This window comes from Myotis daubentonii, chromosome 12 (genome assembly GCF_963259705.1).
Source record: "Myotis daubentonii chromosome 12, mMyoDau2.1, whole genome shotgun sequence".
NCBI lineage: Eukaryota > Metazoa > Chordata > Mammalia > Chiroptera > Vespertilionidae > Myotis > Myotis daubentonii.
The window spans coordinates 68410028-68425180 of NC_081851.1; the positions used below are offsets into that span (position 1 = coordinate 68410028).

Sequence of the window (15153 nt, forward strand, 5' to 3'; positions counted from 1 at the left end):
GTTATTTGAGGACCTGCTGTATTTGAGGACCAGCTCATCTTGTTAACATCCTTTTGTGGGGTGCTGCAGGCTCATGACTGCAATACTGCTTCCTAAGCTAGGACATACCCCAGCAATGAGAAAGAGGCAAATCATAGTTTTGGAATGTATAAGAGTATAATCTGAGGTTTCGGGTAAGTAGATGGCTTCAACTATTCTAGAGAAAAATACACAGCCAGCTGCTATTTGAAGGGAGTAGAAATTAGTTTAGTGCCTACCTGGAACAAAGCCCTCTGGCACTCTAGACTGATTGGCCAGATATCTGGGAATAGCTTTCTGCCTCTTAAGTGTAAGGAATTTATCAAATGTCAGAAAACCTTTAAGAAAGGAATCAAGTACTTCAGTTTCCTTCCTGTACAGAAGAGGAAACAGACCTGGAGGCAACCCAGACCATTAGTAGCAGAGGAACCACAGCCCACGTCAATGCAAAAGAGCCAAGTATTGCACCATCCTATTGTGATCCAGCTCAGGTTGTGCCAGTTCTCTTTTCGAGCTGATTGATAAGGAACTGCCTTCCACTGCAGAGAAATTCCCGCATCCTACACAGTAGTCCCTTGACACTGCATTATTGAAATTGCCCTCTCAGTGGTAAAAAGGATGGGACCTGGGGACCCATGCTATTGAGGCTGTAGGTGGGTGCTGGCAACCCTGCTGCTGAGTGTCAGCACGTCTTGACCTCCAAAAGAAAATCAGAAAGACATTTTCAGCCTTGCTTTCTCTCCAGGCCATTCCCTTTCTAACCTTCCCTCCCAATATACCCACTTTATATTATTCATAGGTTTCTGCACTTCTCCTTGTGGCTGTTCTTACACTAGCCCCTCCTCTGGGGGTGTCCTTTTCCAGCTTCTCCACCTAAGCACTCTTCAAGATCCCAGCTCAAATTCTACCTTCACTAAGGGGCTTCCCAGATTTCTCCAGTAAAAATTATTCCATGTGTCCCCAAGAGGGAAGTAAAGGAGGAGGATAAACAAGTGTTTATTAAGCACTTGGTCTATTTTGGATACTTTGCATATGTCAGTTAATCATATGATGCAGGTTTTACTCTATTTTACTTGATAAAGGTAAGATTCTGAGCATTAACCAGTCTGAATAAGGTCATAGAACTAAGTGATGGTACTGGGATTTTAACCTGGACAGTCTGACATTAGAATACAACTTTCCAACCTGCCACATTTAGTCTATTTACTAGTGTAAATCCACTCTATTATGGTGTTTTGCTTGTAAAAGGTTTTAGTTAAAGGTTTGCGACATTGAATTCTCTTGCTTCCTTATTCCAGTATCTGTGACAGGATTCTCCCTGCCTTAATCATATAGGAATTGAGTATATTGGGGCTGCAGTTAGCCAGGTAGAGAGCCTGAAAAACAATCAGACATGGCTGCCTCCTGAAGTGTGGGCTTCGTGGATATAGTTAGCAAAGGCTAACAAATCCACTGCCAAGGATCTTGGAAGAGTTTCTACCTCCCTAAGGAGGATGTTGCACTATATTCACAAAATTTTAGAATGTTAGAGTGGTAAACGGTAATTAGGAAATCACCTAATCCCCAACACTTGTAGTTGTGGGCCCTTTTGTTTAAAAGTGGCACTGTCTGTAAGTATATATATTTTTTTAACAAGTTGAGATGAAGAATCTGTAGGGATAGCCATCCTCACAAACATAAACCCGTAAAACTGGAGCCCAGTTTGTGAAAGTCCAACCCCCTTATTTTACAGATAAAGAGCCTTAAGTTCAAGTCTAGTGATAACCAGGGCTGCCCAGCCACTAGTTCAGAGACCAGTACCTAGCCCAGCCCGTGTGGCTCAATGGGTTGGGCGTCCTCCCGGGCACCGAAAGGTTGCCGGTTGATTCCCAGTCAGAGCACATGACTGGGTTGCCGGTCGATCCCAGTAGGGGGCGTGCAGGAGGCAGCTGATGGATGTTTCTCATCAATGTTTCTCCCTCTCTCAAAAAAATCAATAAAACGTTTTTTAAAAAAGAAACCAGTACCTAAACTTCGTAAGGCTCCAATCCCAATGCAGGAGTCATCCTTATGCAGCATTCCTAAAGGCTGCTGCGGACAAAGCATTGCAGTAGTTGCTGTGAGGAAGACAGCTATGAACATACCCAGTCCCACCCACTCAGGAGCTCACAATTGCGGCTACAGAGGAACCTTGAGACGAATGACACACACGCTTAACTGGCTTGTAGTTTCCAAACAGACGGAGACAGGAGTCAGGACCCTGGCCAGTTCCGGGGCGGGGGCGGGAGGGCAGCAGACCCGGTCGGACCGAGGTGGGAAGCGTGCCCGGCGGGGCCACGCCCAGGCCGGCTTGGGGCTTAGTCAACTGGGAAAACCCGTCGTTCCGGCCGAGCTGACCGCTGTCCACGAGCAGCAGTGACGAATCAGTCCGCCCATCCCTGCGCCCGCCGCTGGCGAAAGCCTCCGCCCAGCCAGGCGGAAGGGGCGGGGCTCATGGCGGAAGTCCCGCCGCCCGCCAGGTCACGTGGAGGGGCTGAGCTCGCGCGCAGGTGAGTTGTCCCGGGTCCGCCAGGAGCGGCTCAAACCTCAGCGCGCCGCGAACGCCCACGGCGCACGTGGTCATCCCAGACCCGGGAGGGACCAGCCCTGTGTCCCGCGTGGAGTTGGACTCAGGAAGGATGCGGGCTGGTTCCGACTGAGCGTCCGAACCTGGGGACCGGCCAGGCTCTGCGGAAAGCCGGAGTGAGCCGGTCCTCGGCAGCGCCTCGTGGGGCGGAGGCCCCGGTGGCCCTGCCCCCGGGCTGGGGTGCGGTGGCGGGAGGCTGCCGCCAGCATTTCACAGTCCCCCGCGGCCTTCCTGTTTACCCTCTGACCGGAAGCTGTCCAGGAGGGATCCCCCTGAGCCCCTCGCGGGTGGACCGTGGGAGCGGGAGGGGGAGAGGGATGGGCCCCAGGGAAAGCCCAGCGTCTCTCTGCTTGTGGGCGGGCCGTGGGCTGAACCCCTCCTCTTGGCTCGGCAGGAAGCATGGCGCTCTGGCGGGCATACCAGCGGGCCCTGAATGCCCACCCGTGGAAAGTTCAGGTCCTGACGGCCGGTGAGTGCCCCTGGGACCCGAGCGGGGCAAGAGGCGGCTCATTGGAAGGCAGGCGCTTGCCCCGCCTACCTCACTTGACCCTCCTATCCAGCCTCCTTGCAGAGTTGGCGGTCTCGTCCCAAGCTGTCTCCTGTCTGGTTGGGAGGGTGGGTCCCCTTAGGGAAGGGCTATGCATAGTTGGTCTAGCTGTCAGGTAGGAGCTGAGGAGTCATCCCTCACGATAAAGGCATTGGCCCAGGAGGCCTTACCTTAGAAAAGTAACCGCAACACAGGGTCCTCGGACATTGTAGGTGTGCAAGCCACGGTCACACACATTGTCCCCACAGAGCTCTGTGATGAGCTAGGACTACTTGATCCCCATTAGGTTACAGAGGTAATAAGTGTTGTTTTCCTTAGTATTTTTTATTGTGAAATACATCTTAACACACAAAAGAACGATTAAGACATGTAAGTACATTTTCAGTGTCAAAACTGGACACTCCTGCATGAGTACCCAGCCGTGAGACCCCCTGTGCACGTGTCCCTCGTTCAGACTCCCAAGAGACAACCACTGCCCTGAGTTCTGTTTATATCATCCTTTTGCTTTTCTCAATGGTTTTACTACCTATGTACGTATCCCCAAACAATATATTTTTTTACTCCAAATCCAGTGATTAAGTAGCAACTTCACAAAGATAACCCAGTGACTTACCTGCATTTGTTACTGTTACCATTTTCGTTTTGTCGATTAGCTCATGTAAAGGAGGCATGGAGATAAGTTGTTATGGGGGAAGAATCATAAGGAGTGTGACCATGGGGCAGCACAAGAGTGATCAGGTTAAGACGGGGGTTGCCATGTTCAGAGGAAGGGAACAGGGTTCTAATGAGGACATGGGCTTCTGAGAGGAAGACTTGAAAGGTGGGGGGGAGTAAACTGAAAACCAGGATGGAACAGCGGTCCTGTTACTAGAATAGCTTCACATCAGCACTAGACACCTCACTGGGGAACTGTCCAAAAGGTGGATTCTTTTGCCCTCCGGCCCCTTTCCAGCCTCCTGTGCCCAACCACCCTATGTCCTGTCCTCAGAGTGTCCGTCAGCCTGTATGACTCACCTGGCTGCGTGTGTGGTGACTCATGCTGGACTGTGTGGCTGTGATGGGAACTGACACTCTGGGCCCTTTGCCCAGCCTCAGATTCCCTCAGGGCCCCTAGCGGCCGGAAGGAAGGTTCCCCTTCTTGGCCATTAAGAATAGGGAGGGGGAAAAAGAAAGGAAAAAAAAAAAAAAAGAATAAGGAGGGAAGGATAGTCCCTACTCAAGGCACCTGCAGCTGACCAGGGCAGGAGTTGGAGCTCCAAGGGGCCCAAGTGCAGATATGTAGCTTAATCATGTACATACTTGTCTGTCGGGGCTACAGCCCTGTGGCTCCATACCTGCAGTCTTTCTGAGGCAGTGCCAACAGCTCAGCCCCGAAGCAACCTCGGGGTAGCGCTTTTCTCAGGCTTTTCCAAACCTTTCAGACTTCTCTTACCTGCTGCTCAGTTGGATCAAACAAAAAGGAAAGCGAGGAGGTGGAAATTGCTCACCAAGTTGCTTTTAGATCCCAGCACAGTAGTTCCTAAACAGTAGAGATTTCAGACTTGGAATTAGAACACCATGATTTGAATCTCAGAGCCATAGCAGTTAGTCGTAGCTGCATGACCAAGTCAGTAAACCTCTTTGAGCCTCAGTTTCCTCATTTAGAACTTGAGTTTAGTTATATGATTTCACAGAGTAAGTGTAGGGATTATCTCTGTGAAGGCTTTAGAGACTTAAAACTGTTAATAAACTTTAAGGCTCCAGGGGTTGGCCTGGAGTGTTCTCTGAGTGTTGGCAACCCAGGCACAGCAAGCTAGTCTTTTTTTAAAATATTTTTTCCCCTTCATTTTAGGAAGGGAGAGGGAGAGAGAGAGAGAAACATCAATAATGAGAGCATCATCACTCGGCTGCCTCCTGCACGCCCTCTACTGGTGATGGAGCCCAGCACCTAGGCAAGTGCCCTGATGGGGAATCAAACCGTAACCTCCTGGTTCACAGGTGTACGCTCAACTACTGAGCCACACTGGCCGGGCAAGCAGTTCTTTTTATAGAGGTATTTGGGTTGAGTTTGTTCCACTTGCCAGAGACCTTAACATGACCTTTGGCTGGGTTACTCAGTTGGTTAGAGCGTTGTCCTGATATGCCAAGGTTGTGGGTTTGATCTCTGGTCAGGGCACATACAAGAAGCAACCAAATGAATGCATAAATAAGTGGAACGATGAATTGATGCTTCTCCATCTCATTCCCTTCATCCCTTTAAAACCAATGCATTAAAAAAAATCTGAACATGGACCACTATCTTAGCCTTGGTTCTCCAAAAAGCAGAACCTGAAACTTCTGTGCAAGTACTTTGTAAGGGCCCATGGGGGAAGGAGGAGGGAGAGCTGACTTAAGGACACATTGTTAAATTGGACACTGCTTAAGGCACCTAGCTGCTCAGTCCCTTAAAACTGACTGGGAAGCTCTTTGAAATGCCTCTTAGGACTACATAGGTGAGTAGTCTTTTCTGGATAAAAGGAGAAACCTTTACCCACTAGCTGCCAACTCATTGGTTAAAGGTTCGCCACGTGGGATGTTAATGCCCATTTACTACCAAATTGCACATGCATGGTCCCCAAGTAGAGCATCCACAGTGCAGCCCCCGATGTGGCATAGGCAAGAATCTATCAGGTTGAATTGCTGTAATGGCTGGTATAAGATAAGTGAATCAAGATCTGAAATGGTTCAAAAGAAGTGTCTGATAACATTCAGTTTGGACCAAGCCAGAGTCAGGAACAGGGCGGCCTGGGCAAAGGTCTGCTGTGTTTTGCAGAATTTGAGTCCGCCTTCTCCCATCCTTTCTTAAGGGCCTTTCCAGTCTTCAGAGGACCCAGGGCCCAACTCCATGCATCTTAGCCAACCTGGGCCTGCTGTGGGAGCAGCTGAGCTTCTGCAGACACTGGTTTCCCTGGAGTCTGAATTAAACCAGGATGTAAGAGCTCATCCAGTCCAGCCCCTGATATTACAGAAAAGGAAACTGAGGCAAGGAGGGGGACATGTACTGAGGTCCCACATCATCAGTGGTAGAGCTGGCATTAGAACCTATGGTGCTTGCCAGTGCACTGCCCTGTACTTGAGACTCCTGGGGACCCAGGATGCTGAGTGTAGCCCCAGCTGGTCTACACTATAGAACCCTCTGTTTGGTCTCGTTTTCTAGCCGTAGGATAGATAGTCCAGGTCAGGGTGGGGAAGACATTCAGACCAATCCCAGAGGATGCACTCTCCCCTTTCTGCGGGGCTCCAGCTCCCTCTGGGCTCTGCCAGACCAAGCCCCTATGCCAGGCAGCTATTGACTTGTTGGAGGCTTCTGTGGAGGAATGAGTCAACAGCACCACTGGCCCCACACCAGCAGCTCTACCTGACAGCTCGGGTCTCCTGGACGCAAGGACACGCTTCCTGCCCTTCATGCCAGCTTTCTGCCCCCCAGCCTCTTCTCTTCGATTAACACTTTTTTTCTTGCCCCTAAGACTCCATGCACAAAAGCCAGGAGAGGAACAAAATGGAGAACTTACTCTCACCTGGACCTAGGAAGAGGGGATAAAACTTGGGACTTTTCCACTAGTGGACAGAGGAGTGGTCCCAATTACCTCTGTGCTCAGAGGCAGCCCGCCCCCCCCCCCCAACCCGCCCCCACTCTGCTGAATCCGGTCTCGAGTGACGGCATGAGAACTGGCACCTACCCAGGGGTATGATGTCACGCCAGTGCCAACGTCTGCCTGCTGGGCTCTGTGCCCAGCCTAGCTTTGGGGCATCACTGGCCAGCAGCCCCTCACCCTGCCCCATCAGGGCTCAGGCAGTATGTCTCTGCAGGCCTCCAGCCCCAACCCCCTGGGGCTAGAGGGCCAGAGCACGGGGAGGGCCAGACCAACCAAATATGCCTAAAAGGGCTCCCACACCTGGGCTTGGGGAAGATGGAATACGGAGTCTGAATGTCAGCCTTTCCTGCCCAGTCACTCGGACCAGAAGTGTAGGCCTTGCTCTGTGCGGGGACCGAAGCCACAGACCACCCTGGCGTTGCTGAGGCCCAGGGGCCTGATAATTTGTGGGCAGAAGGGAACCTCGGTCCCGTCCTGTCTGAAATGGACAGAACTGGCGGGGCTACGGAGCTACATACCACCTCTCCTGCTGCTGCCCTATCACTCGGGGTGTCTGGGGTTTGGTGTGCGTGGTTAGGGGCCTGGAATCTCTCTCTCAAAGGCTGCCCGACTACGGGGCTAGAATTGGGACTTTGGTTTTCATTCCTGCTCTGCCTTGAGCTTGCTGTTGACAGTGGGCAAGCATAAGAGTGGAAACACACAGCTGTCTCTGTGACAGTTCCTTTCCCAGGAATCTCGCTTCGCTCCCCACAGGTGACAAGGAACAGATGGTCTCACATTCTAGGGAGTGAAAAACAGGAGTATCTTTGAGATGCAGGCTTCCGGGGCCTGCTTCCGGCAGAAGGCAGGAACCCCCTGCGAGTGGCAGCCACAGGAGCCTTTTGGCGCCCTCCGGCCCCGATGGCCAAGTCAGCCTATTCTGGGAATTCCCTCGCCCTCCTGTTCCTCCTCGAAAGAGGGCCTGGGTTCAGGCCCCCAGCTCCACTTCTCATCAAGTCCCTCTTCTCTCAAAGACAAGTGGATGTGGGGCCCCTACCTCCCAGACCTTTTGTGAGGACAGAATGTGTGAGGGCCTTTTGTAAGCTCTAAACACCTTGCTCCAGGAGAATGTTAAGCTGTCAGTCCTTTCATTTAACAAGCGCCTGCCTTTCTGTCCATCCTCCTGGGACTTCTCAGGGTCACTCTTCCCTTTAGGCATGGCCACAGTGGCTCCCTCCCCGGCCTGGGGGTGCAGCTGGTGACCCCGTTGTCAGGGAGGGGCATAGGGAGTTCAGTGCTAACTAGGGGAGCAAGCCTTCAGTTCCACTGGTCCTCACACCTTGAGCCCCACGTGGTCCTTGGGCTAGACTTTAGAGGTCTTTAATGCCCTTTCCCAGAGTAGGCCTGTTTGGGGCAGTACATTTGACGTTTCTCCTTGCTTTACTTTCTGAGCACCTGCCAGGGGCTCGGTTACGTATGGCTGAGGATGAGAGAACAAAGGTGCCTAGGATCCTGTCCTTGTCCTTTGGCAGGTGGCAACTGGTCATGTTCTGGGAAGGACCTCAACCACTATGGGGGTTTCAGGGAGAGGAGAGGCAGTGCTGTCTTAATGGGTGTGCTGAGACCGGCAGCCTCGGTCACCTACAGGTGTCCCAGCTCTAGCTCTCAGCCTTGCCCGGCGGCCTCTGACGAGGCTGCTCAGGGGCAGGGCTGTGCAGAGGGTGCGGGGGAAGAGCAGTGAATGTGCAGCCAGCACGGACGTCAGAGCCAGCTCCCAGCCAAGGAAAGGGTTGAAGGATGTGTTTGCCCAGTGCTAATTGAGGGCACAAGGACAGTGGTGGCTATGGGGCTGGAGGGGGACTCTCATTACTCCGTGAGATGGACAGGCGAGCTGGAGATCATACGGTCACTCCCAAGCAGCCCTATATATATAAGTGTATTTGCTAGAAACCATCACGCCACCATAGCTGAAGGGGGGCTGTGTAAATAGTCTTGGTCTCTGGTATGGGCATCTGACAAGGGCTGCTTAGAGCTGGGTATCCGTGCAAGTGAAGGGAGGGGCGGGCAGGAAATGGGTATAGAAGCTGGGGGAGAAATGGCTATAATACCTATTGCCAGCTCAGTCTGAGATTGTGAGTGGGGAAATTGGGTTTACCTGATTGTGTTAAGAGGTGGCCAGGACTCCTCCCTATGGGGACTCTTACCACCTCAGCCAGTCCTCTTACCAGGGCCATTTGAACACTCATTTTTAAAAAAATATATATATATATATATATACATATATATATATATATATATATATATATATATATATATATATATATATGTTACTGATTTTTACAGAGAGGAAGGGAGAGGGAGACGGAGTTAGAAACATCCATGAGAGAGAAACATGGATCAGCTGCCTCCTGCACACCCCACACTGGGAATGTGCCCGCAGCCAAGGTACATGCCCTTGACTGGAATCGAACCTGGGACCCTTCAGTCCGCAGGCTGACGCTCTATCCACTGAGCCAAACCGGTCAGGGCAAACACTCATGTTTTAAAAAAGAGTTATTCTTGCTGTTATCCACAACTGGAGACCCCAAGACCAAGGTGAAGGACATTGACCAGGGTCTTGTCTTGGGCTTCGGGGAAAAAAACCAGGGTTCCTTACCATTCCACACATGACCTATTCATAGTGTGGTGTCCTGGAAAGAATACTGTTTAGCACATCAAACCACCTGGTTGTGCCTTGGCTCTGCCACTTACTGGATATGTGAGGTTGCAGGCCTGTATTCCCATACCTCTAAGTTATATGGAAGGCCTTTCTGATTCTGACAGGTTCTCAGCCCCTGGCACCTTAGATTTCTCCTTCCTCTAGCTTCAGTTTCTGACTCTGACTTCACTTGATTGCTCAGTGCAGAGTTCTCGGGCCTGCCCTGCTCAGGGCTGCTCATCACAGCTTCTAACAGTACACACATGAGGTGTCACCATCCTTGGGAGAGGAGAACTTGGAAGCAGCAGCAAGGGACTGGCCAGAATAAGCCCTTGGGCCCAGAGTGCCAGAGCCTCATCCAGTCAGCAGGCTTATCCAGCTCCTTGGAGTGGCAGCCCATCCGGGAGGTGTCCTGACAACACCTGTGTACCCTGCACAGGGTCCCTGATGGGCCTGGGTGACATTATCTCACAGCAGCTGGTGGAGAGGCGAGGTATGCGGAAACACCAGATTAGCCGGACCCTGACCATGGCCTCTCTGGGCTGTGGCTTTGTGGTAAGTTCGCCGTAGCAGGGCTGCTGCTGGTCTGTTTCCCTTGGCCTCTCGCACATCTACGCTAACCTGAGTGTATGCTTGTCCTGGGGTTTGGTTTCTAATGCTTGGGGGAGGAGCTGTGTGCTGTGAAAGCCAACTGCTTCCCTCACTGCATCCCTGCCCCCTCCCTGGGGTTTGCTTTCAGGGCCCTGTAGTAGGAGGCTGGTACAAGGTTTTGGACCGGCTCATCCCTGGCAGCACCAAGGTGGATGCGCTAAAGAAGATGTTGTTGGACCAGGTGAGCAGAAGGACAGGGAGGCTGAGAGGGTGAGCTGCACTGGGACGGGTTTAGGTGCTCACAGCATTTTCATTTCTCTTGCCTAGGGGTGCTTCGCCCCGTGTTTTCTAGGCAGTTTCCTCTCACTGACAGGGGCACTGAATGGACTGTCAGCCCAGGACAACTGGGCCAAACTCCAGCGGGTGAGTTGGGCAGCTGTGGGGCGATCTCTGGCTGTCCGGCTGGCATGCCCGGGGCAAGGAGGCAGGCTTCATGGGGATAAGACAGGTGGATGTGCAGGGAGAGTCCCAGCTCTGGAGGAGAGGGGTGAGGGAGGTGTGGTGAAGATACGTGTTCTTTGCACAGAAGTCTGTGTGTGATAGGACTGGGAGGCAGGAGCTGCATGGAAGTGCAAGTAACTTCTTCCTTCTTTGTCTCCTTAGGATTATCCTGATGCCCTCATCGCCAACTACTATGTAAGAGCTGGCACCTCCGCAGCCTGTGTTCCTGCTTCCTTGAGTCCAGAAGTGCCCAGGGATTGGGGGTGCTCCTGACAGAGAAACCCCTTGGTTGGGATTACTCTCTCATTCCCAGTGCGGGCGGCACACTCCAAAGCCGTCACCCAGTTGTTCAGCTGGTTTTTGTTTACAGCTGAACATGGGCCAGTTTTCATGGGGGTTGGTTGCTGGTCAGAACTTAACAGGGTCAGCACTGTGAAATGGCCCATTTCACACTGGATGGGGTTGGGTAATGGAGGCAGCCCCCCAACATTGACCTTCTCTCTCTTGTAGCTCTGGCCTGCTGTGCAGCTAGCCAACTTCTACCTGGTTCCCCTTTATTACAGGTATGACAGTTCCCTGCCCTACCCTTCAAGGGAGAACCACATTGTGAGCAGTTATAGATAAAGAGATTTTCATTCAACCTTGAGCTACTTTATTTTTTTTTTTAATTTGTTTTTTTGTTAATCCTCACCTGAGGATATTTTTTCCATTGATATTTAGAGAGAGCGGAAGGGAGGGGGAGAGACATAGAGATACATCTATGTGAAAGAGACACATCGATTGGTTGTCTCCCGCATGCGCCCTGACTGGGGCCAGGGATGGAGCCTGCTACCAAGCTACATGCCCTTGACCAGAATCAAACCTGGGACCCTTCAGTCCAAGGGTCGATAGGGGCAAGCCGGCTGGGGCTTGAGCTACTTTACACGCCCCCCAGAATGCTCTGCCCTGATCAGAGCTCCTAGATTCCTGAGTATCTTCCCACTGACCTTTCATCTCAGGGAGGGTCCTGCTCCACAGCCATTGGCTCATCCCACCTGAGCTCTCCACCCTTGCTGCAGGGACAGTACCTAGGGGCTGCAGCCTAGATTAGACAGAAAGGTAGGCCAGAGAGCCATATAGGTGAGTTTAGTCCACAGGTCGGGTTAGTCCACTGCAAAATATTATTTTACCCTAATAGTAAAGGTAGTTGCTGAAACTACAATTTAACAAAGTTGAATTCAAGATGACTAGGTGAAATTATTGGAAGTGAGGGGGCTTTGGGAACGGAAAAAATACAAAACTCTTAAGAGAGGACATGGTCAAAATGTGCATGAATCGCATAGCCAAAGGGATATAGACTTAACCAAAATTTAAACATGAGGGTCCTTGCAACAGTCTTTGAAACTAAAACAAGGTAAAATAAAGAGAAGAAGGCACTTTCAATGGCAGATAGTACATTTTGAAGACGAGGTCTTCTCAGCTGGTACAAGGTGCAGAGGTACGTGTGTTTAGAAGGAGCCTGCACAGGGGCATGAACGAGAGCCACGCAAGGCCAGATGGCTGCTGAGGGCATTTCACTTCGAGGCTCTTGTGCAGGAAACAGCTCTGGGACAGCACCAGCCCTGAGCTGGTTGTCCTCTAGTCTGAGCCACACACCCCTCCGTAGAGGGCTAGAGGAAGGAGATCTGAATGTGGATGTTCTCAGAGATAACACCTCCTCTTCCATCACATTCTCCTGTCTCTCCCCCTTTGCTGTCTCCTTATCCATCCTCTTCACGATGCCATTCCTGTTCCTTAGGTTGGCTGTTGTGCAGTGTGTTGCTGTTATCTGGAACTCCTACCTGTCCTGGAAGGCGCATCAGCTCTAAGCTTGCCTTGCAGTGATGCAGCTTGACCCTGGAATGGTCAGATGACCTCCTCAAAGTGGGCACATCAGTTTTCATGGGGTTTGGTTGCTGGTCAGAACGTAATGGGGTCAGCACTATGAAATGGCCCGTTTCACTCTAAAGTGTGAACGGACTCCTTTTGAATTCACTGAAATCTTTATTGTGGTCTGTGCCCGCCACACGATAGGCAGTCCGTAGTATTGGCTGGACCCTATGATCTTGGCAACTTTAGCTTATGCCCATATCCTGGCAGATGCCATTTATCCCCACTCTTCATTGATACAGTTGTTTCTCCAACCATTTCCAACCCCAGTGTAGCTCCAGTTCTTTGGGGATCCCCTCAAACTCTTTATGTGGTACTTCCATACATATGGAATCCGGTACCTCTATAAAAATGTCATCTGGAACCTGCAGAGGCCATGAGTAAGACCCAACAGAAAATACTAGGGAGTCAATTTCTGGAGATGGAAAGAAAAGCCTAGAGACCACCAAGCCCAGTCTTCACAGATGAAGACAATGAGGTCCATCGAAGTGAGGACCTGTCCATAGCACAAGTTAGTGGCAGAACAGGAACTTAAACCCGTGTCCTAGAGGTTGCACTTTTTTGTATAACCCCAAGTTCACATGGTGGAAAACCCAATGTCCAAGGTGACGGTATTAGGAGGTGGGACCTTTGGGAGGTGATAAGGTCATGAGGGCAGAGCCCTCACGGGATTTGTACCCTTATAAAAGCTGCCTGTGAGGACACAGCAAGAAAGTGCCATCTAACCCATTAAGCAGGTCCTCAGAAGACACCAAGTTCATTGGCGCCGTGATCTTGGACTTCCCAGTCCCCAGAACTATGAAAAATAAATGCTCATTTATAAGCCACCCAGTTTTGTTTGTTTGTTGTTACAGCACCTCCAATGGACTAAGACACAATGTTTCTTTACTTTCTACCAAGGGATCTTAACCAGGAAGTCAAAGATAGTGATGGTGCTACTGTGATTCCCAGGAGAAAAATTAACTTGACTGAACTACCACTCGGGGGCAAAATCACAAGAGATGGGTCAGCTTTTCATGGTCTGAAAGTATGCGGAGGCCAGAAATCTTTTTTTATGGCGCCGTCAGCCCTAGAATTTAGATCCTGGGGCTGGAGTAAGATCAAGAATCCTGGCCAACTCAGCTGCCTCTTGGGTGGGTACCATGGTGATGGCTCAGTGCCAGCTGTGCTATCCTGGTTGCCTCAGTTTACAAAACGGTCTGTGCAGCACAGCATGCTCCCAATGCCGCTGACCCCTCTGGGGGCCGAGGGCAGGGTCAGCACCATGGACAGCCCCACGATCCAGCCGCCCTTTCTTGTGCCAGAGAAGACTGGCGGTCTGGTCTGGTCTGTTCTGGGGACCGGCCTAGTCACTGCAGACTGTTCTCGGTGGTGAACGACTCATGGCGCCCAGAGCAAGCTTTCCGCCCCAGCCAGCGCCTTGCTCACTGGAGTCCGCTGTCGCTTCCAGCGCAAGCCCCAGAGACCTGCCCCTCGGGGGACCCGCTGGACTCGAAGCCGCGACCGTCATTGCTCTACAACCGGTGCATGTCCCTCGCTGACGTCAGCCGCAGCGGCCCCGGAGCTATATAAGCTGGCGGCGGTCCCGGGACAGACCCCGTGTTTCCCCGGCGCCCTCAGCCCGCCCCAGGGACCGACCGGAGCTCCGTCCTGCGCTGCGCAGCCGCTCTTCCCGCACCTGTGAGTGGCCCTAGGCGCGCCCGCCGGACTCCCTCTGCGCCAGGACTCGGCACTCCGCTCACTTACGGGGGCCGCTAAGTGGGCGGTGGGGGGGAAAGGGTGGCACAGGACTGGGCAGCGGCTGGGGCTGCAGGGAAGGTTGCGGGCACCGGGCAGCAGCCGAAGGGGACCTGCGGGGACGCTGGACGTGCACGGGAAGGGGAGCGGTGCCACCTGCGACTGCTCCACGCGCACCTCACCCTGCGCTGCTCCTGTGTGTCCAGGGCCGGCGGCACCATGAGACTGGCCGGACGAGAGGCGCTGCTGGCGGCGCTGCTGCTTCTGGCACAGCTGCGCCCGGGAAGCAGCCAGTGGAGCCCGGAGGAGGCGGCGGCGGCCAGCGTCCGGGACCCGAGTCTGCGCTGGAGCCCCGGAGCTCGGACCCAGGGCGGCGGGGCCCGCGCGCTCCTCCTGCTGTTGGCGGAGCGCTTCCCCCACCGCGTGGGGCCCGGCAGATGGGGAGCTGGGACCGCAGGCGAGCGGCCGCGACGGGAAGACCCTACGCTGTCCATCGACCTCACCTTCCACCTCCTGCGGACCCTGCTGGAGCTGGCGCGGACGCAGAGCCAGCGGGAGCGCGCGGAGCAGAACCGCATCCTGTTCGACTCGGTGGGCAAGTGACCCGCGGGGCCTGGGGCCCCCGAAAACCTCGACCCCACCCCCACCCCCGGGCTGGCACCTGCTCGACCGGAACTGACCCATCCCGCGGGGCTGGAGCGGCCGGGGATGCCTTGAACACTCTGCGTTGCTAGTTTTTAATAAAAGTGCCGAAGAGCCTTTGGCCTCTGTTGTGGGGCGCGGGGAGCAGGGTGGGCGCCCACAGCGAAGCGAGGGAACTGCTGCCAGACGAGCACTTAGGAGAACGGTCCAGATCTCCATCGCCCCTAGAAGTCCCCCAGGAGCTCGTCCCTTCCCTCCACCGCACCCCCTACTCCTTGCCCGCGGCTGGGCTGGGGAATCTGTGCCTCCAATC

General features: G+C 53.0%; 2 protein-coding genes across 3 annotated transcripts; both read left to right on the forward strand.

The window, feature by feature from the left end:
* The first annotated feature begins 2482 nt into the window (after positions 1–2482).
* On the forward strand, positions 2483–13288 carry MPV17 (mitochondrial inner membrane protein MPV17). Of its 2 annotated transcripts, none has more exons than XM_059660302.1 (8): positions 2483–2546; positions 3018–3092; positions 9901–10016; positions 10201–10293; positions 10380–10475; positions 10716–10748; positions 11064–11116; positions 12331–13288. In XM_059660302.1, the coding sequence occupies exons 2-8, from the start codon at positions 3023–3025 to the stop codon at positions 12398–12400; spliced, it is 531 nt and encodes a 176-aa protein (XP_059516285.1). In that variant the 5' UTR covers positions 2483–2546; positions 3018–3022; the 3' UTR covers positions 12401–13288. The 2 variants fall into 2 exon arrangements, with proteins under 2 accessions (XP_059516285.1, XP_059516286.1); XM_059660303.1 differs by lacking the exon at positions 2483–2546 and adding an exon at positions 2786–2910.
* Positions 13289–13428: 140 nt separating this feature from the next.
* Positions 13429–14951, forward strand: UCN (urocortin). The gene is made up of 2 exons (XM_059660304.1): positions 13429–14141; positions 14405–14951. Exon 2 carries the CDS (start codon positions 14418–14420, stop codon positions 14799–14801), a length of 384 nt encoding a protein of 127 aa, XP_059516287.1. The 5' UTR covers positions 13429–14141; positions 14405–14417; the 3' UTR covers positions 14802–14951.
* Positions 14952–15153: the final 202 nt, after the last annotated feature.

Bases quoted from the DNA above. Each gene is read 5' to 3' on its own strand.
- MPV17 (XM_059660302.1), top strand. From the start codon at position 3,023: ATGGCGCTCTGGCGGGCATACCAGCGGGCCCTGAATGCCCACCCGTGG. The intron at 3,093-9,900 runs GTGAGTGCCCCT...TACCCTGCACAG, and splicing joins AGTTCAGGTCCTGACGGCCG to GGTCCCTGATGGGCCTGGGT. The intron at 10,017-10,200 runs GTAAGTTCGCCG...GTTTGCTTTCAG, and splicing joins CTCTGGGCTGTGGCTTTGTG to GGCCCTGTAGTAGGAGGCTG.
- UCN (XM_059660304.1), top strand. From the start codon at position 14,418: ATGAGACTGGCCGGACGAGAGGCGCTGCTGGCGGCGCTGCTGCTTCTG.